Genomic DNA, 22,751 nt, shown 5'->3' with positions numbered 1-22,751 from the left:
ATTGATACTTCAAGTAGACATCACTATTGCCCATATTAAAGATCAGGAAACTGGGAGTTGGTGAGATTAAATGATTTGTCCAAAATGACACACAGCAATTCTCAATTTTAATTTCAAATACTGTTTTTGGATTCTGTATATAATTTTTAGAAAAAGTACTGATTGTATTCCAAGTGGATCCCAGAATGGAGACTTCACTATTCTCCATCATGAGACTATGGTCTTTTCTTGTCTCACAACAAGTTGGCTGTGAGTGGGAGATTTACATCTTTGACTTTCTCAAAACAAACCAGTCGAAAAATAACTGCAGGAAGTTATACTGTTTACTATCTATCTATCAATATACCTATATATCTATTTATGTTTAATGTATTTAGTGTACTCGTTAATTTTGGAAGACAAAAAGTTATGTTACATTTATACACAAACATGACTGTCCTGTAGCACAAGGCTTTCCATGTAACATTATTCATTGAATGCATTGAATAAGTAAATAATATAGTAATAAAATTTCAAAAATATTTGAAAGTTATTCAATCTTAATGGAATTTCAAAGATACTTTAGAAATATGCTAATAAAACCCATGATCTTTGCTTTGTTAGTCTGTGAGAGCCAGTGATATTTGAGCACAGAGAGATGTATTTGCATTTGGATTGAAACATATACATGCAAAAAGACAATATATTTTATTTAATATTTTTTAGTACACAAAATGATCAATTTTTCAATTTTTGAGTAAAAATTGTTGAGATATTTTTGCTTCTTTGAATATATGTTAATATTCCTATACTTAAAATGTGTAAAATAAAAGTTATTTAGGGAGTTTAAAGGGTTGATGTGGTTTATTTTCATACCAATGTGAATGTAAGGAAACTGAATTCTCAGCAAAGCAAATAATCACACATGTGAGCACTAATTTCTAATATCAGAGAGATTAACTTGTATGTTTTAATTCTCTTGCAGTCCTCAGATTAAAGGCCAATTTCTAAATGGAAAAAATCTTGAATGAAAAATTAACTGTCTAAAATATGTACACCAAATGCTGGCTAAATAAGCTATACATTTTTTATATTTAAATATCTTGTCCATTACAATGATATTGGCACCTGTGATTTTATTATAAAAAGAGATTGTTTAAGAATTTTTAACTCTATAGGAATTAACTCATAATAGCAGTTACGTATAGAATATATTATCTTTCCCATGGTTTTCCATTATGACTGGATGTATCATACTTGTTTGTTATACCTATCTATTTTAATGACTCAGAGCATTTCATTTCTCATCCCTTGAAATTAACAGCAGCCGATAAATAGTATATAAGTTCACTTCTATCTACTTACAGTATTAGTATTAATACTAACTTGTAGTATTGATAGTGTTAATCATGACTGGATTCAGAGACTACCACTCATTTATTTAATTTAGTTATCAAAATTCAAGCTTGCTTGAATGTTGTTACTTTCAAATAAACTAATGTTTTCCAAAATCACTGTAATTTTGCATTTAACTAAAATAATTGGCTTTTAGCATTTGAATGGAAAATGTATATTTTTAACCTTAACAGAATTAAACCCAATATTTTTAAACAGTCATGCCACTTTGATGTTAATGTTACAACTGCTATTTTTATATTGGAAATTTCTTTATAGAACTTACAGAGTTTGTGGTCAATGAAGGCTTAGGAATGGACCTGATGGCAAAGATGAAGAAGATAGACAGCCAAGTGAGTTCACGATACAACTTTGGGAAAGACTGCACTTAGGGGTGGACATGGAGTAGAATCCTTGATCCCCCACCTCATCTGCAACTCTCTCTTGCTTCCTCTGACCTGACACTCTGGCTCTTGCCATTCCTTGAATATCCTAAGTACACCTCTCCCTCAATGCCTTTATGTTTTCTATTCTTTTTTCCTAGAATGCTCTTCCTCTGAATTTCCAAAGATTACTCCTTTAACTCCTTCAGGTCTTTTTTCAGTGTAATGTCATTGGTAAAGACTTTCCCAACTACTTTAACTATAATTTTACCTTTATCCCAAAACTTAATGTTCCCCCTTCCAGATTTAGTCTTTTCTCCTTAGCACTTATAACTGCTTTTTTTTTTTTTTTTACTTGTGTAGCATTTTACTTGTGAACTCCATGAGGGCAAATAATCTTTGCCTATTTTGTTCACTGTGTATTTCCTAACACTTTGAATAATGTCTGGCACATAATAGGTTATAAATAAATTTTGTCACATAAACTGAGATAAAGTAGGTTGAAAACATTCACAATATTATTCTGTTCATGCATACCTTGCAACATTTGTATATTTTATTCTAACATATCTAAGTGGTATGTTAATATATCTTTTCCACTTCGTATTCCCAGAATAGTACTGGTACTCTAAATACTTGTTGAATTATGTAATGATTTTTATGTGATCACAATTGTCTAGGTAAATAGAAGGCAAAGGCTTTGGTCCTCAATCCCATGAGAAGTAGTAAAAGAGAATGATCTCAAATTTCCATACCTTAAACCCAAGCCTCATTACCTGGCATAGTTTCCAGTCTTCTTATCTAAATCTCTCAGCCCATGTCTTATCCTCTCTGAGTAGCATCTTTTCCTTATCACTTAGGAGCTGTCTAATAACCAAGTCTACTTTTCTAGATACAAACTTCTCAAAACCTTTAGGTTCTCCCACTCATTTCTTAAATATAGTCAGACAGTTGACTTTTATTGAAGTCGTGGAAGAGTCAAGGAAAGTGGTAAAGGAAATTATGTAGCTTGTTCCAGATAGAACTGAATGCTAAGGTGATTGATCAGTGGCATAAGATCACATGAGGGTCCCGAAGTAGAGAGTGTAGTGAAAGGGAGAGTACCCAGGGAGGGCTGGGTGGTGATCAATGGTGATGCAGTGAGTTGTTGGATGAGGATTGCAGGTTAGGAGGTAGCTGTTTAGAGTTGGAATGAATATAAAGCACAGAAGTTCCAATACTTCAGTTTATTCATTTGGCCAATATTCCGTTTACTATGTGTCAGGCACTGGGTTGCTCCCTGGGAATACAATGATGATGCAAATAGCCCTGACCTCATGAAAATCACATTTTAGTAGGGAAGACAGATAAGCAAATAATAGCACATATAAAGATGGATTTTCAACAATACCATGTTATTTATAGGAGGTGTATAGCATTGTAGGCATTGTAGGGTTTTTGGGTATCTGAGAAAGCTTCCCAGAGGAGGAAAAGGAAAAAATTGAAAGGGATTGAGAGGGTGTTGAGAAGCATGTGTGCTTGGGGCAGGCCCTTGTTCTTAATGGTAGCTGAGATTTTTCTGAGAAGGAAGAGCAGGACAGTTAAATGTAGAGGGGAGCTCACAGCTCATCTAATATTCCTAATCTCAATCAGCTCAAGATCATACTGTAAATAGTTACCCATTTTTTGAGTCTGGTATTATGCAAATACAAATGAGAGTGACTATTTTGGATGCGTATTATGGACTGGATGAATTGCAAAGCTGGATTAGTTTAGGACAAGTAACTTAATTAGGTAAAAATAAATTTTCTTTTCTGGTCTTGGGCTAATACTATCACTCAAAAATTGTGGCAATTAAATAAGAAAGGTTATGTAAAGCTCTTAGCAGTGTTTGGTGTGTGCCAAGTGCCAGAGAACCATTAAATATATATATTTTTATGGTTATTTTTGTTTCTTGGAGGGGAGAAGAAGTAGAAGAATGTTAAAGATACAGAGTACTTAATTTGTTGTTTAAGGCCCCCTCTTATTTTAAAATTCAGAAATCAGTTGGTAGAGGGGTAGGGAGTCAGAAAGATTTAAATCAATTAGGAATTAGCATATAATGGATATAGGTTCTGTCTTTCACTGCGGATGTTATTAAAATTTTGGCAAAAAGAGAATTAAGCAAATCCTGCTTCTTAATAATCTATGCATTTGAGTTTGGGCCTCCAAAATATCAGATTTTACAAACCTTTCAAAATGCTTTTGAGTTGATGAGTGAAGTTAGCCCAGAATTATCCTGCAAAGTTGTATAAAAACTACATTTAGCAGTTTTAATTATGGATCCTAAATGTAGCATCTAATGACCTGAGATATTATAAATTGTGTTCACAAATCATTTATCTTAATATGTCAATTTTCTCACGTTTTAATTTAACAAAAAAGCACAAGTTCATGGATATAAAGGAAATATAGGTGTGAAAACACAAAGCAGAGATCAATTGTGAAAATTATTCATACTACAATGATTTGCTTATACATTTATTTACACAATAAATATTTGTAGAGCACCTACTATGTGTTGAATAATGTGCCAGGTGTTGATGATACGGCATCAAAAAGGAAAGACACTGCCCACAGAGTGACCTGTTTAAGCCAAAATATAATCATGCTTCCCTCTTAAATCCTTCATTGTCTTCAATGGCTCCTAATATAAAATCCAAACTGCTTACCATGTTAAGACAAGGTCCTTCAAGATTTGGTCCCTGTATATGTCTCAAGATTGAATATTGAGCCCCTCTCTCCCTAATACTGATACGCGGTCACTCCAGCGAAGTAGCTGCTAATGGCACACATTTTCTTGCCTCTGGGACTTGGTTGGTGCTGACCCCCTACCATAAGGCTTCTTCATTCCATCTTACCCAGGAAATTTCTACTTATTTTTAGGGTTTCCATATACGATGAAAAACAACAACAACAAAAAGAATGAATGAATGACTCTTTAACACTTGTTTAATGGTTTTTCTATTAGACTGTAATTTCCATGAAGCCTTTTTCAGCCCCATTTATTTGTTGTTTAGTGTTTTACAAAACAGACTGAATGTATGTGTATGTAGCTACTAGGCATTTGTTTTTGTTTTATGGTTGTTATATTATTACTTTGTATAGTTAGGGATAATGAAAATGAAAGAATGTGTTGGGATAGGTGAAGGTGGGAAAGACACATGCAGCTAGTTTCTATGGGAATGTAGGACTTTGTCTAGAAGGAATAGACAAATGAAAATCATCTTTAAAACCTACCTGCAAATAGGTTTTCCAACATAAGCATTCCATAGGTATAGGTTTCTCACCATAGGCATAAAGTTGAACTGTTGGTTAACTTCACCTTCAGCACTGGGAATCATAGATGTTCTCCTCCAAGGGAAGATTCAGGATAACCATCAGAATTAGCAGATAATACAACAGTACTGAGATGTGGATGGAAGCTGTGGAGTCTTGAGCTGTTTGGTGAAAGGTTTCCCATTCCTTCAATCTATCAGTGTTTAGTGAATACCATGAATGACATTAAGAGGGAGTTCTGGTTGGTGGTGAGAGTTGACATATCTACATGTGTGTTATACTCATTCATCTACACAATAGTTTTAATGTTTTTTAAATAGCACTTTCTTGGAGCTTTAGGAAGCTTAATAGAAGGATTTGATAGACACATAAGTGGATATAAAAATAAAGGCACTATCAATTTGCAATTTGAGGATGGGGACCTGGCTGAAGATTTATCTTTGCTTGACTAATATCTCTATCAATACAGTATAAATGCACAGTATAATAAGGTTTCAGTGTAAATGCTAATGAGAACAAAATTTAAGAATACCCCCTTAAATGCTAAAAATAGTTAGATATATATCCCTCACATGTGATTTTCATATTGTTATTTCATAATATTTTTAATATAAGTTAATTGGCTTGATTATAGTAACCATTTCACCATGTATATCAAAAGTTCGTGTTTAAACCATAAATATATGCAATAAAATAATAAAATGAATTTTTAAAATATGTGACATTGACTGGCAAAATTTGGCTCTATACTTTTCATTATTTCAGAAAGCTGCTATTTTTATTACATTTGTTTCATTTATCATGTTCTTTAATCATGTTGAAATAGGAATAAATGTAGACAAATGGATTTTATATAAATACAACCTGGTTATTTAATTTTTAATTCATTATTCTATTTTATATTCTAGAAATATAGTGATTAAGGTTTCTAAACACATTGTTACAATTATAGAGGTGTTAATTAAAATTACGGCAATTATCAGTGATTTGGAACTTAATTACTTTGGTGGTTATAGCAGGTATAATTTTTCTAGGAAGTGGCACATACTTAAAATCAAGATATATAATGTTAGCTGCATTGACTCAAAATATATCTAATTATTAGTAAAATTCTACACACGATTTTGGCTTTTTGACTTCTAGACCTTAGACACTAAAAATAATGAAATAGATTAATACGTAAATAAGTGGAGTGAAGGAGGCAGGAGCCAATAGCAGATTAATATATTACTTTTTATTTGAATTTTATTTTTATCAGAAAAGAAATGAGTTGTTTTTTTACTGTTCCAATTGCTGTCAGTATAAGTGGACATCCCGCTAAAGCATACACAAAGTTCTATAAACAAATTTCCTTTAAAATGTTCTAAGATTATTCATGTTCAAATACAATGATCTCTAATTTCAATCTTTAAAATTAAAACATTTATTCATTCATTCGACAAATGTTACTGAATGTCTGTTAGTCTTCAGGGGATTGTATTAATTGCCAACTATATTATTTGGGATATGGACTAAGCTTCCACAATAAGGATGTCTCACAATTCAGTGGCTCAAACAAGAGAAAAGTTTATCTCTCCTACATAATAGGCTAGGGCAGGTAGGTGGGCTCTGCTCCATGGCATCATTCACTGATCCAGGCTAGTGAGAAGCCATCATTAACATGAGTCCAAAGTGACTCTAGCCATTGCCATTTCCAGCCAGTTACATGAAAACTGAAAGGAAATAGAGGATAAACAAGTCATAAAAAATTAGTAACATCACTCAGCACATAGACACTCAAAGGTAAAGGAGACTAGAAAATGTAGTCTTGAGCTGATCAGTATCTCTTATGGAATAAGGGACAGATTGGTTGTAGAGGGGAACAACAAGAAGTCTTCTATAGCCCAATGTGCTAGTCATCCACAAGTGAGTGATTATCTTTCTTTCTGTTAAAAAAAAAATACCTACTTTCTTCCCAACAAAGAAAATCTAAGTTTCATTCCAATTACTGCAACCAGTCCAAAATCCAGGACCTCTAGAAAATATGCACATCTCCACATTAAGTATTGATGTAGTTCTTTACAATTTGGCAACCTGAAAAATGTTAGATTATCTTTCTTATTCTCAACCTTCCAACCCATACAAAACACACAATGTAAAATGGTCAAAGGGGAACAGAATAACTGCAATAGAAACTATCATTAGAAAAACAGAAGAAAACACATAAGACTTAGTGGGCAATAACAGTTACAAAATCCTGCCAAGAGGTAAAGGCACCTAGAAACAGAAGTGAAATGTTTTGTTTTGTTTTGTTTTGTCTTTTTGATAAGCGCATCTGGCAACCTCAGTTCTCTTTTCTGGGAGTTAAGCCAGATACCCTGGAAGGGTCTTCTTTATCCCAGTGGATAAATGGACTTATCCATGGCCGTATCTTAATCCAGTAAAGTAGAGTATGCCCTCCTTGGGAACTTTACAATTTTTGCAGCATGCTTTCTTCTGGTGTATGTTTGGAAGCCTAAGGATTGTTCTAGGGGTCATATATGGTAGCAAAGTCCAATGGAAAGATGTGAGGACATCTTTGAGCACTGTATATTATCTCTTGCTATTGAAATAGAGAAGTAACTAACTTCACTGTATCATGTTAAGCCTCAAATTTTTGAACCTTCTATCAATTTAAATTATAGGACTAACACAGAAATCAGAAAAAGCCACTCTTAGTAAAGTTCTGTTCACTTTTGTTTCATCCTGTAAAATGACCATTCTTATTTGAGCTCTTATAATTTGTAAACCTTTCTAAAAAGTAGCAAGGATGACCAATAGTTGGGCTTTGTTCAACATTTTTCTCGAGCAAAGTATATCCAGGCCCATAGCCTGCTTTCCAAGTTGTCACTGGCAATGGCATAACAAGGGTCATCAGTTTTTCACCCTAAAGTATTTTTTTGTTTGCACCCACCACCCTCCCACTAAGATAATACCCTATAGTTTGGGATATAAATGGTAATTCCACATTTCTACATAGTTATTTCTGTATTCATCTACTCTGTTGTAACAGAGGCTCAAAATTCAGTGACTCAAATAATATTTTTAAAATGTATTTTTCTCTCAACAATCCCTGAGGCAAGCAGTAGTGTAAAATAAGTCTGCTCCATGTGATCTTTTAGAGGCAGAGGTACCTCCTGTGTTGCAACTCATGGCTTCTTAAGGCATTGTCTTTATTTGCATTGCAGATACTAGATCATCACTTTGAATGCCTTCTACCAACTGAGAAGGTAAATGTGCACAAGCCCAGGATGAGGAGATTATTCTTAAATGGGAAAGGATCTTGATTTACACTCCCATCTCTGCACACATCCCATGTGTCCTAACTTAGTCACGAGGGCACATCTTGCTGAAAGGGTGGCACATCTAGCTGAAAGGGTGTATTCACTATTAGTGCAGCCATTTGTCCAAGTAAACATTTATCTATGGAAGAAATGAGAAGTTATATTTTAATAATCTAAGGTATAGACTGTGACAGAGTCCATTTTGATTATTATACATCATTTTCCATTATCTTCCATTATTTTACAAATATCTAGTATGTTCTGTTCTCCCTTGCTTAGAGTTCTGAAAGTTAAAATTCCCTCTTGCTGTGTATGTGTCACTTATGATAGACAATAACTGTGCTTCTTTATCATATTCTCTCCCACTACTGTTCTTTTTCTCTCTCTTATCTTAATCAATTAAAATAAGAAGTGAGAAACATATTAATGCCACTCGATGCTGTTATAGTGCTACATAGCACACTTTGGGGAACATGATCAGGGGCTTACTCACAGAAAATGTATTGATGATGACAAGGGAAGGAGAAGCTTCCCTTAATGCCAGCATTTTCCTCTATGCTGCTGTAAGTGGGACTGCTGCTTGTTAAATTATTTTCTCATGAACTCCACCTCTTAATCATTTAAGGAATCAATTTAACAACTCTCAGGAATTTGCTACCCCTATATGAGGACTCTGAGTTGGGTTGCATCATTTTTATCATGTCAAGTATGTGAAAGAAGAGATACGCGTCCAGATTCCAGCCAATGCCATTAGCCTTCTACAATCTCAAGTCATTCGAAGGATGGAGAGAACACATTACCATAATTTTTTAGACAGTTTGAATGTAAACATGTTGGGCAGTGAGGGCTGAGCTAGGCAATCATTTTTTCGGCTTCTTTACACTTATGTTGAAGTTTATGCATTATAAATTGCCTCCAAGGAAGGTAAGGATGACCAAAGTTCTCTCTGCCCCTCTTTTTATCTCTGATATATAGACTTTTCTTTTCTTTTTCTGCTTCTCTTTCTTTACTATCAATAAAATCAAAAGTACTTAAAATAATGAGACCTATGGAATTGCTTTGTGGGATAATAATAACCACATTCAGAGAACATCTAATTTTAGGCCCTTCTGTCGTTTCTTCCATCCTAACCCTTTGGCATCTATCCCCTACCCTCAGCCCTTATATGATTTGGTTTTTCATATTCAGCCATTGTCTTGATACACTTTTATATACTTAAAATGAATTACTGACCTTGAGGTAACTTATAAATTAAGATTTATAAAGGGGGGCAATGCTTGACATCTAACTTTAAGCCAAGAAGTGTATTTGAAGGAAAATATAATGTATCATCAATATTTATAGATCCCTCAGTAAGATTAAAAATACATGACTTAGCCCAATAATAATTAAATTAAATTAAATTTCTCTTTTGCATGTTATTTTTTTAAATTGTGACGTGGTTTTATTAGGCTTCTCAATTAAATGGTGTCTGGGCTTCCTATGAGTAATTTATTCTATTGTCCTATAAATATTCATTGAGTAGCTCTTATGTGCCAAACTTTGTTCTAGAAAATCTGCTTGGAACAACGACAGCAAATGAATAAATAAAATAAATGAAAGACCAATTTTGTATACCAAGAAGTTTATATTCTAGAAGAGGGGAACAGCCAATAAATAAATAAGCAAACGGGTGTTTGTGTGTTTGTTTATATAATATGTATGGTGATGATCAATGAATGCTAAGGTGAGCAAAGCAAGGTAGGTGGGCCCTGGTCTAAATAGATTGATCAGGGAAATCTTTCATAAGTGACATTTGAGTGAGCTCTGAAAGAATGAGAAAAGGGACAATTGGACATTTAGAGAAAGCCTGTTTGAGGTAGGAGAAACAGCAAATGAAAAAGCCCTGAGGCAGTAAAGTGTTTGTAATGTTCAGAGAACATCTAGGAGCCCATGCCCCTGAGTAGGGTGAGTGAGCAAGGAGAAAGTGTTAGAGCATGAGGTCTGAGAAATACAAGGGGGGACAAATGGTGTAGGAAAATAAGAATTTTTTATTTTTCTCCTAAAGACTATGGGGAAGCTATTTATGAATTTGAATAGGGAGCTAATATAATCTAACTTACTTCTATAAGAATGACTTTGACTGCTACATAGATAATAGAAACAGAGCAATCAGGGCCTAGAAACCACTTAGAAGGATAGCATACTCATTTAAATGAGAGATAGTAATAACTTTAACTCAGTGATAGCTGTGGATATGTTTAGACATGTTCAGATTCTGGATATATTTTGCAATTCGAAGTGAATTTGCTATTAGATAGAACATTAGGACCAGATGAGACTGCCTAGGGAGTAAGTATGAATAGAAAAGAGAAATATTCAACTGAGCCCTAGTGGTCTCCAGGAATAAGTGATTGGAAAAATGAGAAGGTAACCATAGGGAAAAATGAAGAAATGAAGTGCACTTGAAGACCCATGAAAGAGGAGATCTCTGAAGCAAGTGAAATGTTTGCAGAATCATGAAATAATCAACTGTGTTAAATGGTGCTAAAGTAAAATGAACACTAAGTCTTGACCATTGAATGTGAAAATGTTAAGATCTTGTCAAGAGCTGTTTCAGTGGAGCAGTGGAACGACAGCCTGATTGAGTGTCTTCAAATGCCTATGGAGAAGAGTCAGTGAAAAGAGTGAGTAGAGTCACTTCTTTTCAAGAAATGGGATAGTTGCTAGAAGGAATTATGTGGATGAGGCAGAGCTTTTTACGGATAAGAAACACGTAAGACTTTGGAATGCTAGTAGGCATTATGCCTTAAAGGGGGAAGTGGATGCAGCAGGAAACAGTGAGGACAATTGTAAAGGGGTAGCAGAGTGAGTCAGAGAGAGAGTTTCCTTTGAGTAAGAAATGGAGGAAGAACACCTTTGACAGTTATTGAAATATGGAAGCATCTAGCAAAATATCGAGTGAAACAAAATAGCTTATATATTTGGGGAGTGCACAGACATGATGTAAAAGGGATAAAGGGGATTATAAATATAGTTTAGTGTTTCAAAGTGAAAAAATGATGCATATTTCTTAAGATAACAGAATTAAAGGCTATACATGATTGACCAGATTGTCATCTTAGAGAGCACTTTTTCTTGGAAATAGGCCTTTTATAACTCTCTTGACAGATTTTGAAGTGTTATACTTGTGTTTTAGGGGAAATTTGATTTATCAAATTGGTGAATAGAGAGAAAGAAATACTGAGATGGCATTAAAAAAAATCATAGCACTCCTTGTCAATAACCTGTGTTTTTCTTACTGAAGATTTATTTAGGATTGTGTTTTATGCCTTGAAGTTCCTGGAATATTACCGCAGCACACATTTTGCCTTCAAATTCCATATGAGTTTCTGGGTTGAATTTCCTGGTTATAGAAACATTGATTGCTGTCTAAATTTGTTGCAGTGTGCCTGAATACTATGACTACGGTCATGGAGTAAGTGAGGATGCCTATGACAGCTACGGTAAGACCTTTTCTTTACTAAAACTGTGAAATCGGAACATCCATCAGTCACCGACAATTCAAATATTATTTCCATCTTTCTCCCCCTAGTTTTTCCAGAAGTCTAGACTAAATTGATTCATGTAATTCCAGGGTGAGATTTGACTTACACAGCTAGTACCAGAAAATTAGACAGATCAATTTTGATCAAAATTTTAAAAGCAATTAATCACAATCATAAATCATTTTCAACAGCAACAGTGATCATTCTGAATAGTGTCTTGTATGTTTAACTGTGTTCATTGTCTGACTCATTGATTTGGCAACAATATTGTGTCTTTTCTGCTGTCAAAAGATCATCAGAGTAACATACATTTAAAATATTTACAAACTTTAAGGGCAGAAATTGTTATTATAAAATAACTCTCAGGTTATTTTTCTAGCATGCATAACCAAATAATGCTTGGCTCATAAAAATTGATAGTCAATAAGGATGTCAGTCTATAAAATCAATTTATTTAAAAAATATATTCCTTAATTAAAATGCCACTTAAAATTAATCATAATTTTACTCAGTTAAGATCTATTGAATTTCTATGATATATCAATACAGTACATCATGTTTGAGACATAGTTTGCGATTCTTTAAAATACATATGTGGCCGGGCGTGGTGGTTCACCCCTGTAATCCTGGCACTTTGGGAGGCTGAGGCGGGCGGATCACGAGATCAGGAGAGTGAGACCATCTTGGCCAACATGGTGAAACCCCGTCTCTACCAAAAATACAAAACAAATTAGCTGGGCATTGTGGTGCATGCCTGTAATCTCAGCTACTCGGGAGGCTGAGGCAAGAGAATAGCTTGAACCAGGGAGTTGGAGGTTGCAGTGAGCCGAGATCGTGCCACCACACTCCAGCCTGGCAACAGAGCGAGACTCAGTCTCAAAAATAAATAAATAAATAAATAAATAAATAAATAAATAATAAAATAAAATAAAATAAAATACATATATGGCATCACTAGCTGACCACCTTGAAAAATGTTACTAATTTAAATATTTATAGTCTTGAATTTGTATTAAAATGATACCAAGGCTGGTTGGCATTGGTGCATGACTGTAGTCCTAGCTACTCCAGAGGCTGAGACAGGAGGATTGCCTCAGCCCAAAAGTTTGAAGCCATGATTGTGCAATGATCATGCCTGCGAATAGCCACTGCACTCCAGCCTAGGCAACATAGTGAGACCCAGTCTCTAACAAAAATAAATAAATTAAATAATACCATGTTCACTTTATTCCTCTCTGTGGGGAAGAGAAAAGGAGACAATGGCTGTTGCTGTGTTTGGGGTTTCATATGATGCTGCATCAGGCTGGCGAAGGGCACGTCCTGATGCTGAGGGGAAAGGAAGAAGAGTATCTTCCTTAAAACCAGTCATAAACTGACTAACACAAGGCCAAGCCCAGAAATAGGAGGAGAAAAATAAGCCACCACCACAATTATTGCTAACCATGGGCTGATTAGTTACAGATATTTTGTATTTATTTCTTTAAAGTAAATTGAAATATTAAGTATTTTTATCTCCATTTTTATGAGGAAACTGAACAACAAAGGTGAAGTCAATGTGAGAGTATGGCTATGAAGCTCAATTTCTGTTCTTATATTCTCATTGGTGGTTGAAATACTATTAATTGCTGCTACCACACATGGAGTACCTATTATGGCTCTGTACTAAGCATTTTATAATGAGGATTAGCAATTGCAGAAGTAATCCTTATAGAAATTATACATCTATCTATTTGTTTACTCTAACCTCCATTAGAATCCTCTAGAGAAGGATGGGAAACAGATAAGACTTTGGGATGCACACTTATATTGTCATCTGCATTTTTCAGGTGAGAAACTAAGACTGAGAGCATTAAGTACCTTGCCTCAGTTCAACAATTTGCCAGTGACAGAACAAGAATGTGAATTCAAGTGTGTCTGATTATTTGGGGATTTGTTTGTTTGTTTGTTTGTTTTGTCAGGAGGTGGGAGCAGGGTTCAGTAGACTTGGTAAAAAGAACAGGATGTGGTACTTTAAACCTGAGTTTGTTTAAAGGAAAGGCGTTCAGCTTCCTTCCTAAATCCTAAATCGTCCTTCCTAAATTAGGATTACTCAAAATGCTATCACTTGCTATTTCACTATTTTAAGGGGAAGGAGATATTTTATACTATTTTTCAGGATAAAAAAGTAAATAATTAATCCAAAATGAGCACCAGGCTTACTCTCTCCCAAATCTAAGTTTCTCTAGCACTAATCAAATTAACCTAATATTTTGCTGTTATAGGAGACAGAACTATTTTCCAAAACAAATTAACATAATTTCAGAAATTATTTCACAGAAATACAAGTGATGAACAAGTCTGCACAGTTCTGGCTCACAGTTGGTAAGCTGCCATAGGAAGTACAGCTATAATTTTGTTCCTTATATAATTTCCACTCACTGGAAGGAAGGGGTCAAAGGCATTAGATGGTATTTAATAAAAACACTAGCATCCAAATCCCAGGCTGTCTCCAAAGCCACACCAGGGGCCAGCCAGGCTGAGGTGTAAGATTGCCTAGCATTTTAGAGCATCCACACCTGCCCCTGCAGCACTCTTTGAGTTTAACACAAAAATAAGTATATTTCTATTGTCCAAGCACATTCTTAATCATATAGGAATGAGGCCGCATGCCTTGTACAATTGGTTACACAGGATGATCAATGAATAAGACACAAACTGGGCCTTTCTTTAATTCATTGAAAATTTGCATATAGGTATCACTAGTCTCTGAGAACATGGTGATGTACGGGGTGGACATTGTCCCTCCTTGGTTTCTGCTATTTAGTGTTGAGAAACTTACAACTACATATAAAAGTTTGCACCAGATTTTAAACCATTTTAAGTAATAATTTTATACACGTTCAGAGAACATTACTCACTTAACAAGTATTTACTTAATGGCTAACACATGTAAGCCATTGATCTCAATCTTAGAGATGTTGTAGTGAACAATCTCTTGAAGCTTATGTTCTGATGAGAAGGCATATTATTATTTGTAAGTAGTCATTTTTTGAAAAATCAAACTTTTACTTGCAAAATACAATCACTTTTTACACTTGATACATCAATTTGAGGAAAATCATGCTCATGAGCTTCACAGAATTACATGCACTGAGATCAATGGAAAGGATAAATTTGATGATATCTGGCAGGATCACTGGTGATAAGAGATGAGATTTCTATTTCGGAATTATTTACATTTTGAAATGTCAATGCCACGTAATGCCACTGGAAAACGTGTTTAAATACAAACTCTTGCTTCTCAAGCCTTTTAATGGAGATGCAAGGGCTAAGGTCTGGAGGGCCAGGGCTCACCTCTATAATCCCGAATCATATATTGTACTTTCTTTGTAGTCTGGTTCTCCTGCTGTTGCAAAGTCTAGAGAGAAGTAATGCATTTTACTTTAGGAGAACTAACTGCTCATAAGCACTAAATTTCATTCTGGGCCAAATTACCACTTACCAACAAGAAATTTTCTGCACATAGAAAGTAGTCAATAAATTCTTCATAATAAAGTAATAAGGAAAATGTAGAAAGGGATTTGACTGTCTGAACAGAATTAGGAAGATATTAATTTGGCAGCAATTTTTACCTAATAACTTGTATTTACCTATTTTACTAACTAAATTTCATTCCTCTTTTTGCACAACCAAAAACTAAAGTACTTGCTCTAGATTCATATGGTCATGAGATTTGAATTTTGAGAATCTTCTTGCTCTCATATCCTACACAGGCAATAGAGCAAGGACAAAGTAAGAGGACAGAGAATAGTAAGAGCTCAGCACCATAACCTTGCAGCCCAATTAAATTAATATGCGTTATGTGCACTCAGATTGTGGTATTAGATATCATGTAGTAGGATATTAGGTATTAGGTAGTTGGTGATAAGTTGCTTATAATAAAATATCCAAATAGGCCGATGATAAAATGTAAATACAGATGAAGAGCAGTGATTTGAGGACCCACACAAGTCAAATATCAATTGATTATTTTTATTAATTGTCCATACTTTACATATTAACTATTATCTATTTATAATTTATCTTTAGTCAATGGTACACAATCTTTTAAATCAATAATAGTTATTCCAAAATATAAATCTCGTATCTCCAGTTATTCATTCACTTTCATGCTGAATCAGTAACTCCCCTGTGTTACATTGTGGTTGTATCGTAGACACTGATACTAAATTCCAATGGAATGTCTGTATTTTTACAAAACTAATAGCCTCAATTTTTAGTTTCCTGGCAACCCCCTAGAGTTGGAGAGTTATGTGAGGAGTCTCAGAGTCAGTTGTCCCAAGCACCTTCCTCTGCAGCTCACATTGGCAGGAAGAACTGTGGGGACAAGTGAAGGCACTGGGAGAGGAAGAAGGAATGCTCTCCCGAATGACAGGGTTCTGCATTCCAAAGACTCAGAGATGGAGCTTCTCATTTAGACTTCCTCTAGAAATGATTTGAAATAAGCCAGAAGAAATAAAAATTCAGTCCTTCAGTGGGACACTTCATTCTAAATCTTCATACATTATGTTTTGTGTATGAAAACTGAAATTGTATTTGTCTCCTTGGGGCCTATATTTTATCACTGAAATAATAAATATATTGACTTTGAGAAAATAATGTATTATTTTAGGTTTTATCACAGTTAAATTATTCAGGATCTTTGCAAATAATTTAATATTAAATATTAAACTATCTTGCTCATTATAATGTAAATATAACATCTAAATATTAAAATTATAAATGACTTTTATTAACATATAATTATCTTATAAATATTAATGTTTAATGCATTGGTATTTATTAAATATTTAATTAATTTTCAATTGGTTACTATTAACATTTAAATATTACATTTCTCATCACTTGAATTTGTTTTTGGAGCATGAATATTTGACTTACAGGAATTCCAAATCAGTTTCTGCATTTCAAAAATATTTCTTAATTTATCAGAATCACTATAATTGTTTCAGATGAGTCAGAATGGCTTATAATTCACTAAGGCTGCATTTTAAATACAGTGCCTACATTAGCTTGGCTAAGCAATGCTTCACATAAGAAATACTCTCTAAGTTCTCTCTGAGACTGATAGCTAAGAATGGACGGCAATATTCTCTTCTCTGAGAAAAGAGCTATTTATTAAAATGTATTTAATGTATGAGCTAAAGAGCTAATTATGCATCCATTCTTCAGTGGCATTTTAGATGACAGCTGTGTGGAAGCAAGGAGGATAATATTAATACACTATCTTGAAATGAATGAAAGCAAAAAGAAATTTTGTCCCATATTCTAGGGCATTTGAGTGCCTCACTTCAAGTCAATTGTGGAACACAAATGTATTCATTTTGTGTTGAGGAGCTGGAATGATTATTTTCCCTGTGTGAAAATAAGGCCTGCATTGATTAATCTGTGAAAACAGCGAAGGAAAATGAAGTTAACTGGCAGTTGTGGCAGCCATTTAATTCAAGAACAAAGACTGTCTATTTTTAATAGTAAATAGAATATATATTTGGGAAAATTGACTTACAAATGGAAATGAGATTTCTTAATATTGGCAATAATTTATCAGTCATTTAAAAATAATATATGCAAATAATTTATTTTTTCTGAGATTTATTGTATTAAAGTTGTTACATAATAGGTTATGGGGAAAATATGACTGTGCTTTACTTTTCATATAGATTTTTAAACTTTATTTGTAATTAAAAGGAAGAAGGCCTAGTGAAATAATGCTTCTAAAGTATTTTAAAATTCATTTGTGAAATTAATTTTAAAATTAGCTTTCTCTTTTTGCTATTTCAGGGGTTGCCATTAGATTGATATCTAATCCAATTAGCCTTGGTAATAAGTGCAGAGCATGTTGCCTAGGCAAGAAACAATTAAAAAGAGCAGTGCACCACTACATCAATGCTTGTATTGCTTATTTTAGGTTCAGAGTATTTACAGTTTCAATTTTGTTTTGAATAATGCACTCCTTAATCCAACAGTTTTAGGTGAGAATGAAATCTGCTATTGAGTGTTTCAGAGATTATGAAGCATGATTACACATTTTAGGATCACCTTTTGAGCTTTGAAAAAAATACGAACGTTCAGCTTCCACACCAGACTGGATCTATCACAACCTTTGGAGATGAGAACTAGCCATCAGAATTATCTAAAAGCTTCATAGGTGGTTCTATTGTAAGCTAAGGTTGAGAATAAGTTTTAGATAGCCACATGCATGGGGGCACATTCGAAGGATCCTATGATCTTAATTAGTAATATCCATTTTTTGATAATTATCTTTATAATTTCTCTTACAGTAATAAGACCAAATTGTACTTGAAGCCCTTTTATTTTTTCCTATCAGTATCTGCTTCTCATGACTACTGAAAGGATGAATGGCCAAACTGTGCCAGTCATTTGCATTTTTGAAGGTGATACATAACTTATATGCAGGCTCCTTTTATAACACTGGGTATTTTGTAATCAAACATTGTGTTAGAGAACCTGATATTTTAAGTCCAGTTTATAAAAACTGTAAGTTTAAGTAGTAATAAACACAAGTAACTACCTTTTTGAACAATTGTGTGTTGAACAGTTAAATCTCAACCTTGACTTTTTAAAAAAATTTACCCAACAGATAGAGTCAACAAAAAATTATAGTCCACATGCGTTTAACAACTCTCTTGTTGAAACAGTAAAATAAGCCATAGGAAAGGTGTTTTTTATTTTTTTAATCACTTCCTTTTCTGCTGAGTTAATGGCACAATCATTTTGGCTAAGAGGGAGGGGAGAGTTGAGTGACTTATTGTCGAACTCTTGGGATGAACAGATCATGTACAAGAAAGTATATTCAATAGGATATAGATTTATATTTAGAATATATGAAAAATGAATTGTTTATAAAGCACAAAGTACAGAATGCAAAATATGAACATGGTGAAAAATTTTGCCCACTTGGAAGTATGCCAGCTAAGCAAAAAAATATATCCAGGGATATGCCACCTTAGGAAATCATTACAGAATTTCCAGAATTTGGGAGATTTTTATGTGTATTAAAAGAGAGCATGGATAAAAGAAAAAAAGACAAAATACGTTGGTCTAAAATAAATGTGCTACACTTGATTTATCAAGCATCATAATTTATTGAATGACGGCATATTTGCTAAGTATTTTGGACTAGAATATTGTTAAATGCTCTGGACTAAAACAGAATAGGCATTTTAAAAAACTATCACCACCATCAAGGAGTTTGAATTACAGGGATTCTTCCCAACATTGCAAATATATATGTATCTATGTATATCTGTATATATACATGTATATATGACTCACAATCGGCGTCTTCTTGTATTGAACAAATGACTTAACCATACTGGTACCTTATCAAACCTTTAGTTCAATGGGTAACAAGAGATGCCAGAAAATAAACGAACAAAGACAACAACTAAAATAGTTAGATCAGTCTCTCTGAAGTTTGCGATTGTCCAGGAAGATCCCAGTAGAAGCTCCCTCATGCTCAGGGGAGTGCAGCAGCAGGTAATAGGCAGATAACTCAAGAGGCTTTTGGTATCCAGAAGTTCTGGCACAGATAGGTTCAATCACGGGCCAAGAGCTAAGATTTACACTTCTGAGAAGATTGGAGAGAGCAAGCAAAGAGACAAAGGGGATGCCCATAGATAGGCCAAACTTCACAAACTAAGGGCACAGTTTTCCACAAAATTTTCACAAAATTCTACTTCATACATCACTCACAAGTTTGGGGGACTCCAGGCTATTCTTACTTCTGACCGGCTGGCTACAAATTCGGGGGTTCCCACGGTCTTATCAAGTTTAATAATTTTTCAGAACAACTCAAAGGAAAAAGGAAAGTGCTATACTTACAATTATAGTTTTATCATCGCAAAAGGGTAGAAATCAAAACCAGTCAAAGAGAGAGACACATATGACAAGAGCACAGTCTGAGAGGATCCCAAACATGAAGGTTCTGACAGCTGCTGGGTCACATTATCCTCCTGGCACATCACTATGTAATAATAGATAAAAGTATTGCTAACCAGGGAAGCTCACAGGAGTCTCAATGCCCAGACATTTTATTATGGTTTCATTGTATAGACATGATAGATTAAATCATATCAATATCCAGCCTTCTCCACTCCTCAGGTTGGGCTGATATCACATAGGCCAAAGCCCAAACTCTAATATTATGGTTAGTCTTCCCGGCATGACCATTGCCATCTTGAATCATCTCCTTAGTATAAACATAAGGTGTGGTTGAAGGGGCTCACCATGAATAACAAAGACAATCCAAACACTTGGGAAATTTTAGGATTTAGAGCTTACCTCCCAGTAACCAGGGACAAAGACTATCTAAGGTCTTTCACAAGTGGTGGGAGCCAATTTATCAACCTGGAAAAGCAGGGAAAGGCACACTGTGGTATAAACACAGGCACTTGCACTTAGAGTAGGTCATACAGAAAGATTAACATTTGTAGAGCTGAAAACCTGATTTTCTCTAATTGCTATAACTATGGCTCATTTCTGCTCTTAGGTAGAAAAATGAAGAATGTAGGGGAAGTAAGACAATCAGGTAGCTACAAATTTAATCTCTGTCTTTGAAGCTCTGTCACCAAGCCTACCTTCTTCACTGAGTTAAAGGGAGTATTGGAATTCTTTGAGAAGAGAATTATACCATATTACTTTATATCACCATTTTTATTCTCCCTTCTGTTATTCCTCATATTACAAACTCCTGATGTGCATTTCAAAAAGCCTCTAGCTGAATTCCGCAGTCTTTTGAATGATTCAGCATTTTATTTGACAATAATGAAAGTACGTTTTAGACTTTAGTCAGATAACCTTCTACATTGTGCCAAATTATCATTCACCATTTTTTCTGTATGTTCCATTTTGAAAATCCTTTCTCTAGCTAGCTTCTGTGTCTCCTTTTTATTTAAATGAGTTATTAACTCCATAGCAATAAGATAGACACACACTTATTTAAAAATGTTAAGAATCACTGGCCTGTATTATTCTACAGATGCAGGATACTATACAGCAGAGTCAAGCATAAAATATGTTTAAATTTTAATGACATATATAATTTTCAATTATTAATGGATGATAATTAGAAATAAAATGGTACAGATTGAGTCAATTTATTAAATACAATAATGTAGAGGACAGGGAATAGCACTGAATAGGCAATTTGAAAACACCACCACTACCACCAAGGAGTTTGAATTATGGGGATTCTTTCTAATATTGCAAATCACAGTGGCCTCACCTGGGAAAACAGAAGCTGGTAAAAATTATGCATTACATGCAAAACTACCTGGAATATTGTTCTTGGCACAGCCTGAAGTTTGTCAGGAATTTTTTTTAACCTTCCTTGAGTTCACAATTAGAATACAGCAGTAATTCAAACCAACTAAGCTTAGGCACAGAAGATAAAATTGTGAAACCAGGTTATAATATGGAAATTAGGTATATACATAAAGTAAATTGGAGATATTAAGCACAATAATATAAAAATACAGAAAAGTTAAAAAAATGGTTTTAAGATTGCAGAAAGGAATCTTTCAACAAGAAAAAGGCAGAATAGTAATGCAAATGCAGATCATCTGTAAGACTCTGGGAACTACCGTTCAAAAGTGAAGGCATCCATCTGAGGGAAGCCTATGGGTCTAAAACGAAGATGCAAAATATTTAAATATAATTAATTTATTCAGTAAATTATTACTGAGTGCCTGCCATGTGCATGGTAAGATTTTAGGGTTGAGAATGGAGTTCACAGAAAGGCTAAGTCCTTTGTTACTCTCTAAATGGATTATTCCAAGTGATACATTTTTTCTAACAGAGGACATCTAATTAAAAATTTGAAACAGTGATAAAAGTTGTAAATGCTTCCCAGAAGCTGACTGAATTTTCTGAGAGGATAAATGATGGTGAACTCAAAGTTAGCAACCCTTTTTCTTGGAACATAATGCACCGTGTTCATCTGTGAAAAGAGATGCTGGCCACCCATATTTCTCCCTCTTCTGTTACCCTCTGCATCTTAAAATAATAAACTATATAATTACAAATAGTGGGAATACATGTTGTACAGTTGAAATGGTTGAGCCATTGAGTTGCAAATTTCCATTAATATTTTAAAATGCTCAGAGCAGTGCAGAGAACTCTGTATTCCACTTTGGATTTGCACCTTCACAAATTCAGTTGAAGTGGCCCACATTCTTGCTAACAAAATTAAAACTACAGTAAATCTCATTTTTTTGGCTAATTAATTGTTGTTGGAATCAACACTAATTATTATATAATTAATACTAATTATATAATTTAAGGGAAGCAAAATAAATTAAGTCTTGTTTTATAGGGGGAAAAAAAGAGGAAAAAGAGAAAGGGTTGGCGAATAGATAGTGAGACATTTAGAGACAAAAATTCTGTATTTTCCCAACAACTAAACTTTCTGAGTCATAGTTTCCTCATCTTTAAAAAGAAGGTAGTGTCAACAGCTACCTTGTAGGAAAATTGTGATATTTGCTAATAATATACACAAAACACCTAGCACTGTGATAGGCCCTTCAAAGTTGTGATAGAGTTTTTTAAAATATGATAGGTGTTTAAACATTAAGTAAATAAAATGGATGCTATCATAATAGTGAGTTGCAACAATAGCAAAACATCTAAACTAACATATTCTTTGGGATTAAATAACCTCAAAACAACAAACATATATTTGACAGGTGCTTTCAAATAGAATAATACTCCTTAGAAACATCAGAAACTTAGCTGAGATGAACAAACTGAGTGGCTCAAAGCCAGGATGAATTTTAATCAACCATGTCGTAATGCCATTATATGATTTG

The 22,751-nt window shown here is 34.2% G+C and overlaps 1 protein-coding gene across 5 annotated transcripts in view; it reads left to right on the top strand.

The window, feature by feature from the left end:
* KHDRBS2 (KH RNA binding domain containing, signal transduction associated 2) overlaps window positions 1-22,751 on the top strand; it is a 659,289-nt gene that overhangs the window by 580,626 nt on the left and 55,912 nt on the right. For 4 of the 5 annotated variants that reach the window (XR_008681200.2, XR_010134273.1, XR_008681201.1 and 1 more), the window contains one exon: window positions 11,783-11,841. The exons of the other annotated variant lie outside the window; for it this stretch is intronic. Coding sequence is in view for 1 of the 4 variants with exons in the window: in XM_019028692.4 (XP_018884237.1) it covers window positions 11,783-11,841 (59 nt within the window). In the remaining 3 variants the exon portion in view is untranslated. The remainder of the gene's footprint in view (window positions 1-11,782; window positions 11,842-22,751) is intronic. 5 annotated transcript variants of the gene reach the window in all.

This window comes from Gorilla gorilla, chromosome 5 (assembly GCF_029281585.2).
Source record: "Gorilla gorilla gorilla isolate KB3781 chromosome 5, NHGRI_mGorGor1-v2.1_pri, whole genome shotgun sequence".
In the NCBI taxonomy this organism is placed as follows: Eukaryota; Metazoa; Chordata; class Mammalia; order Primates; family Hominidae; genus Gorilla; species Gorilla gorilla.
Note: the sequence above shows the minus strand (reverse complement) of the source record. Positions and strands in the feature narration are given on the sequence as shown.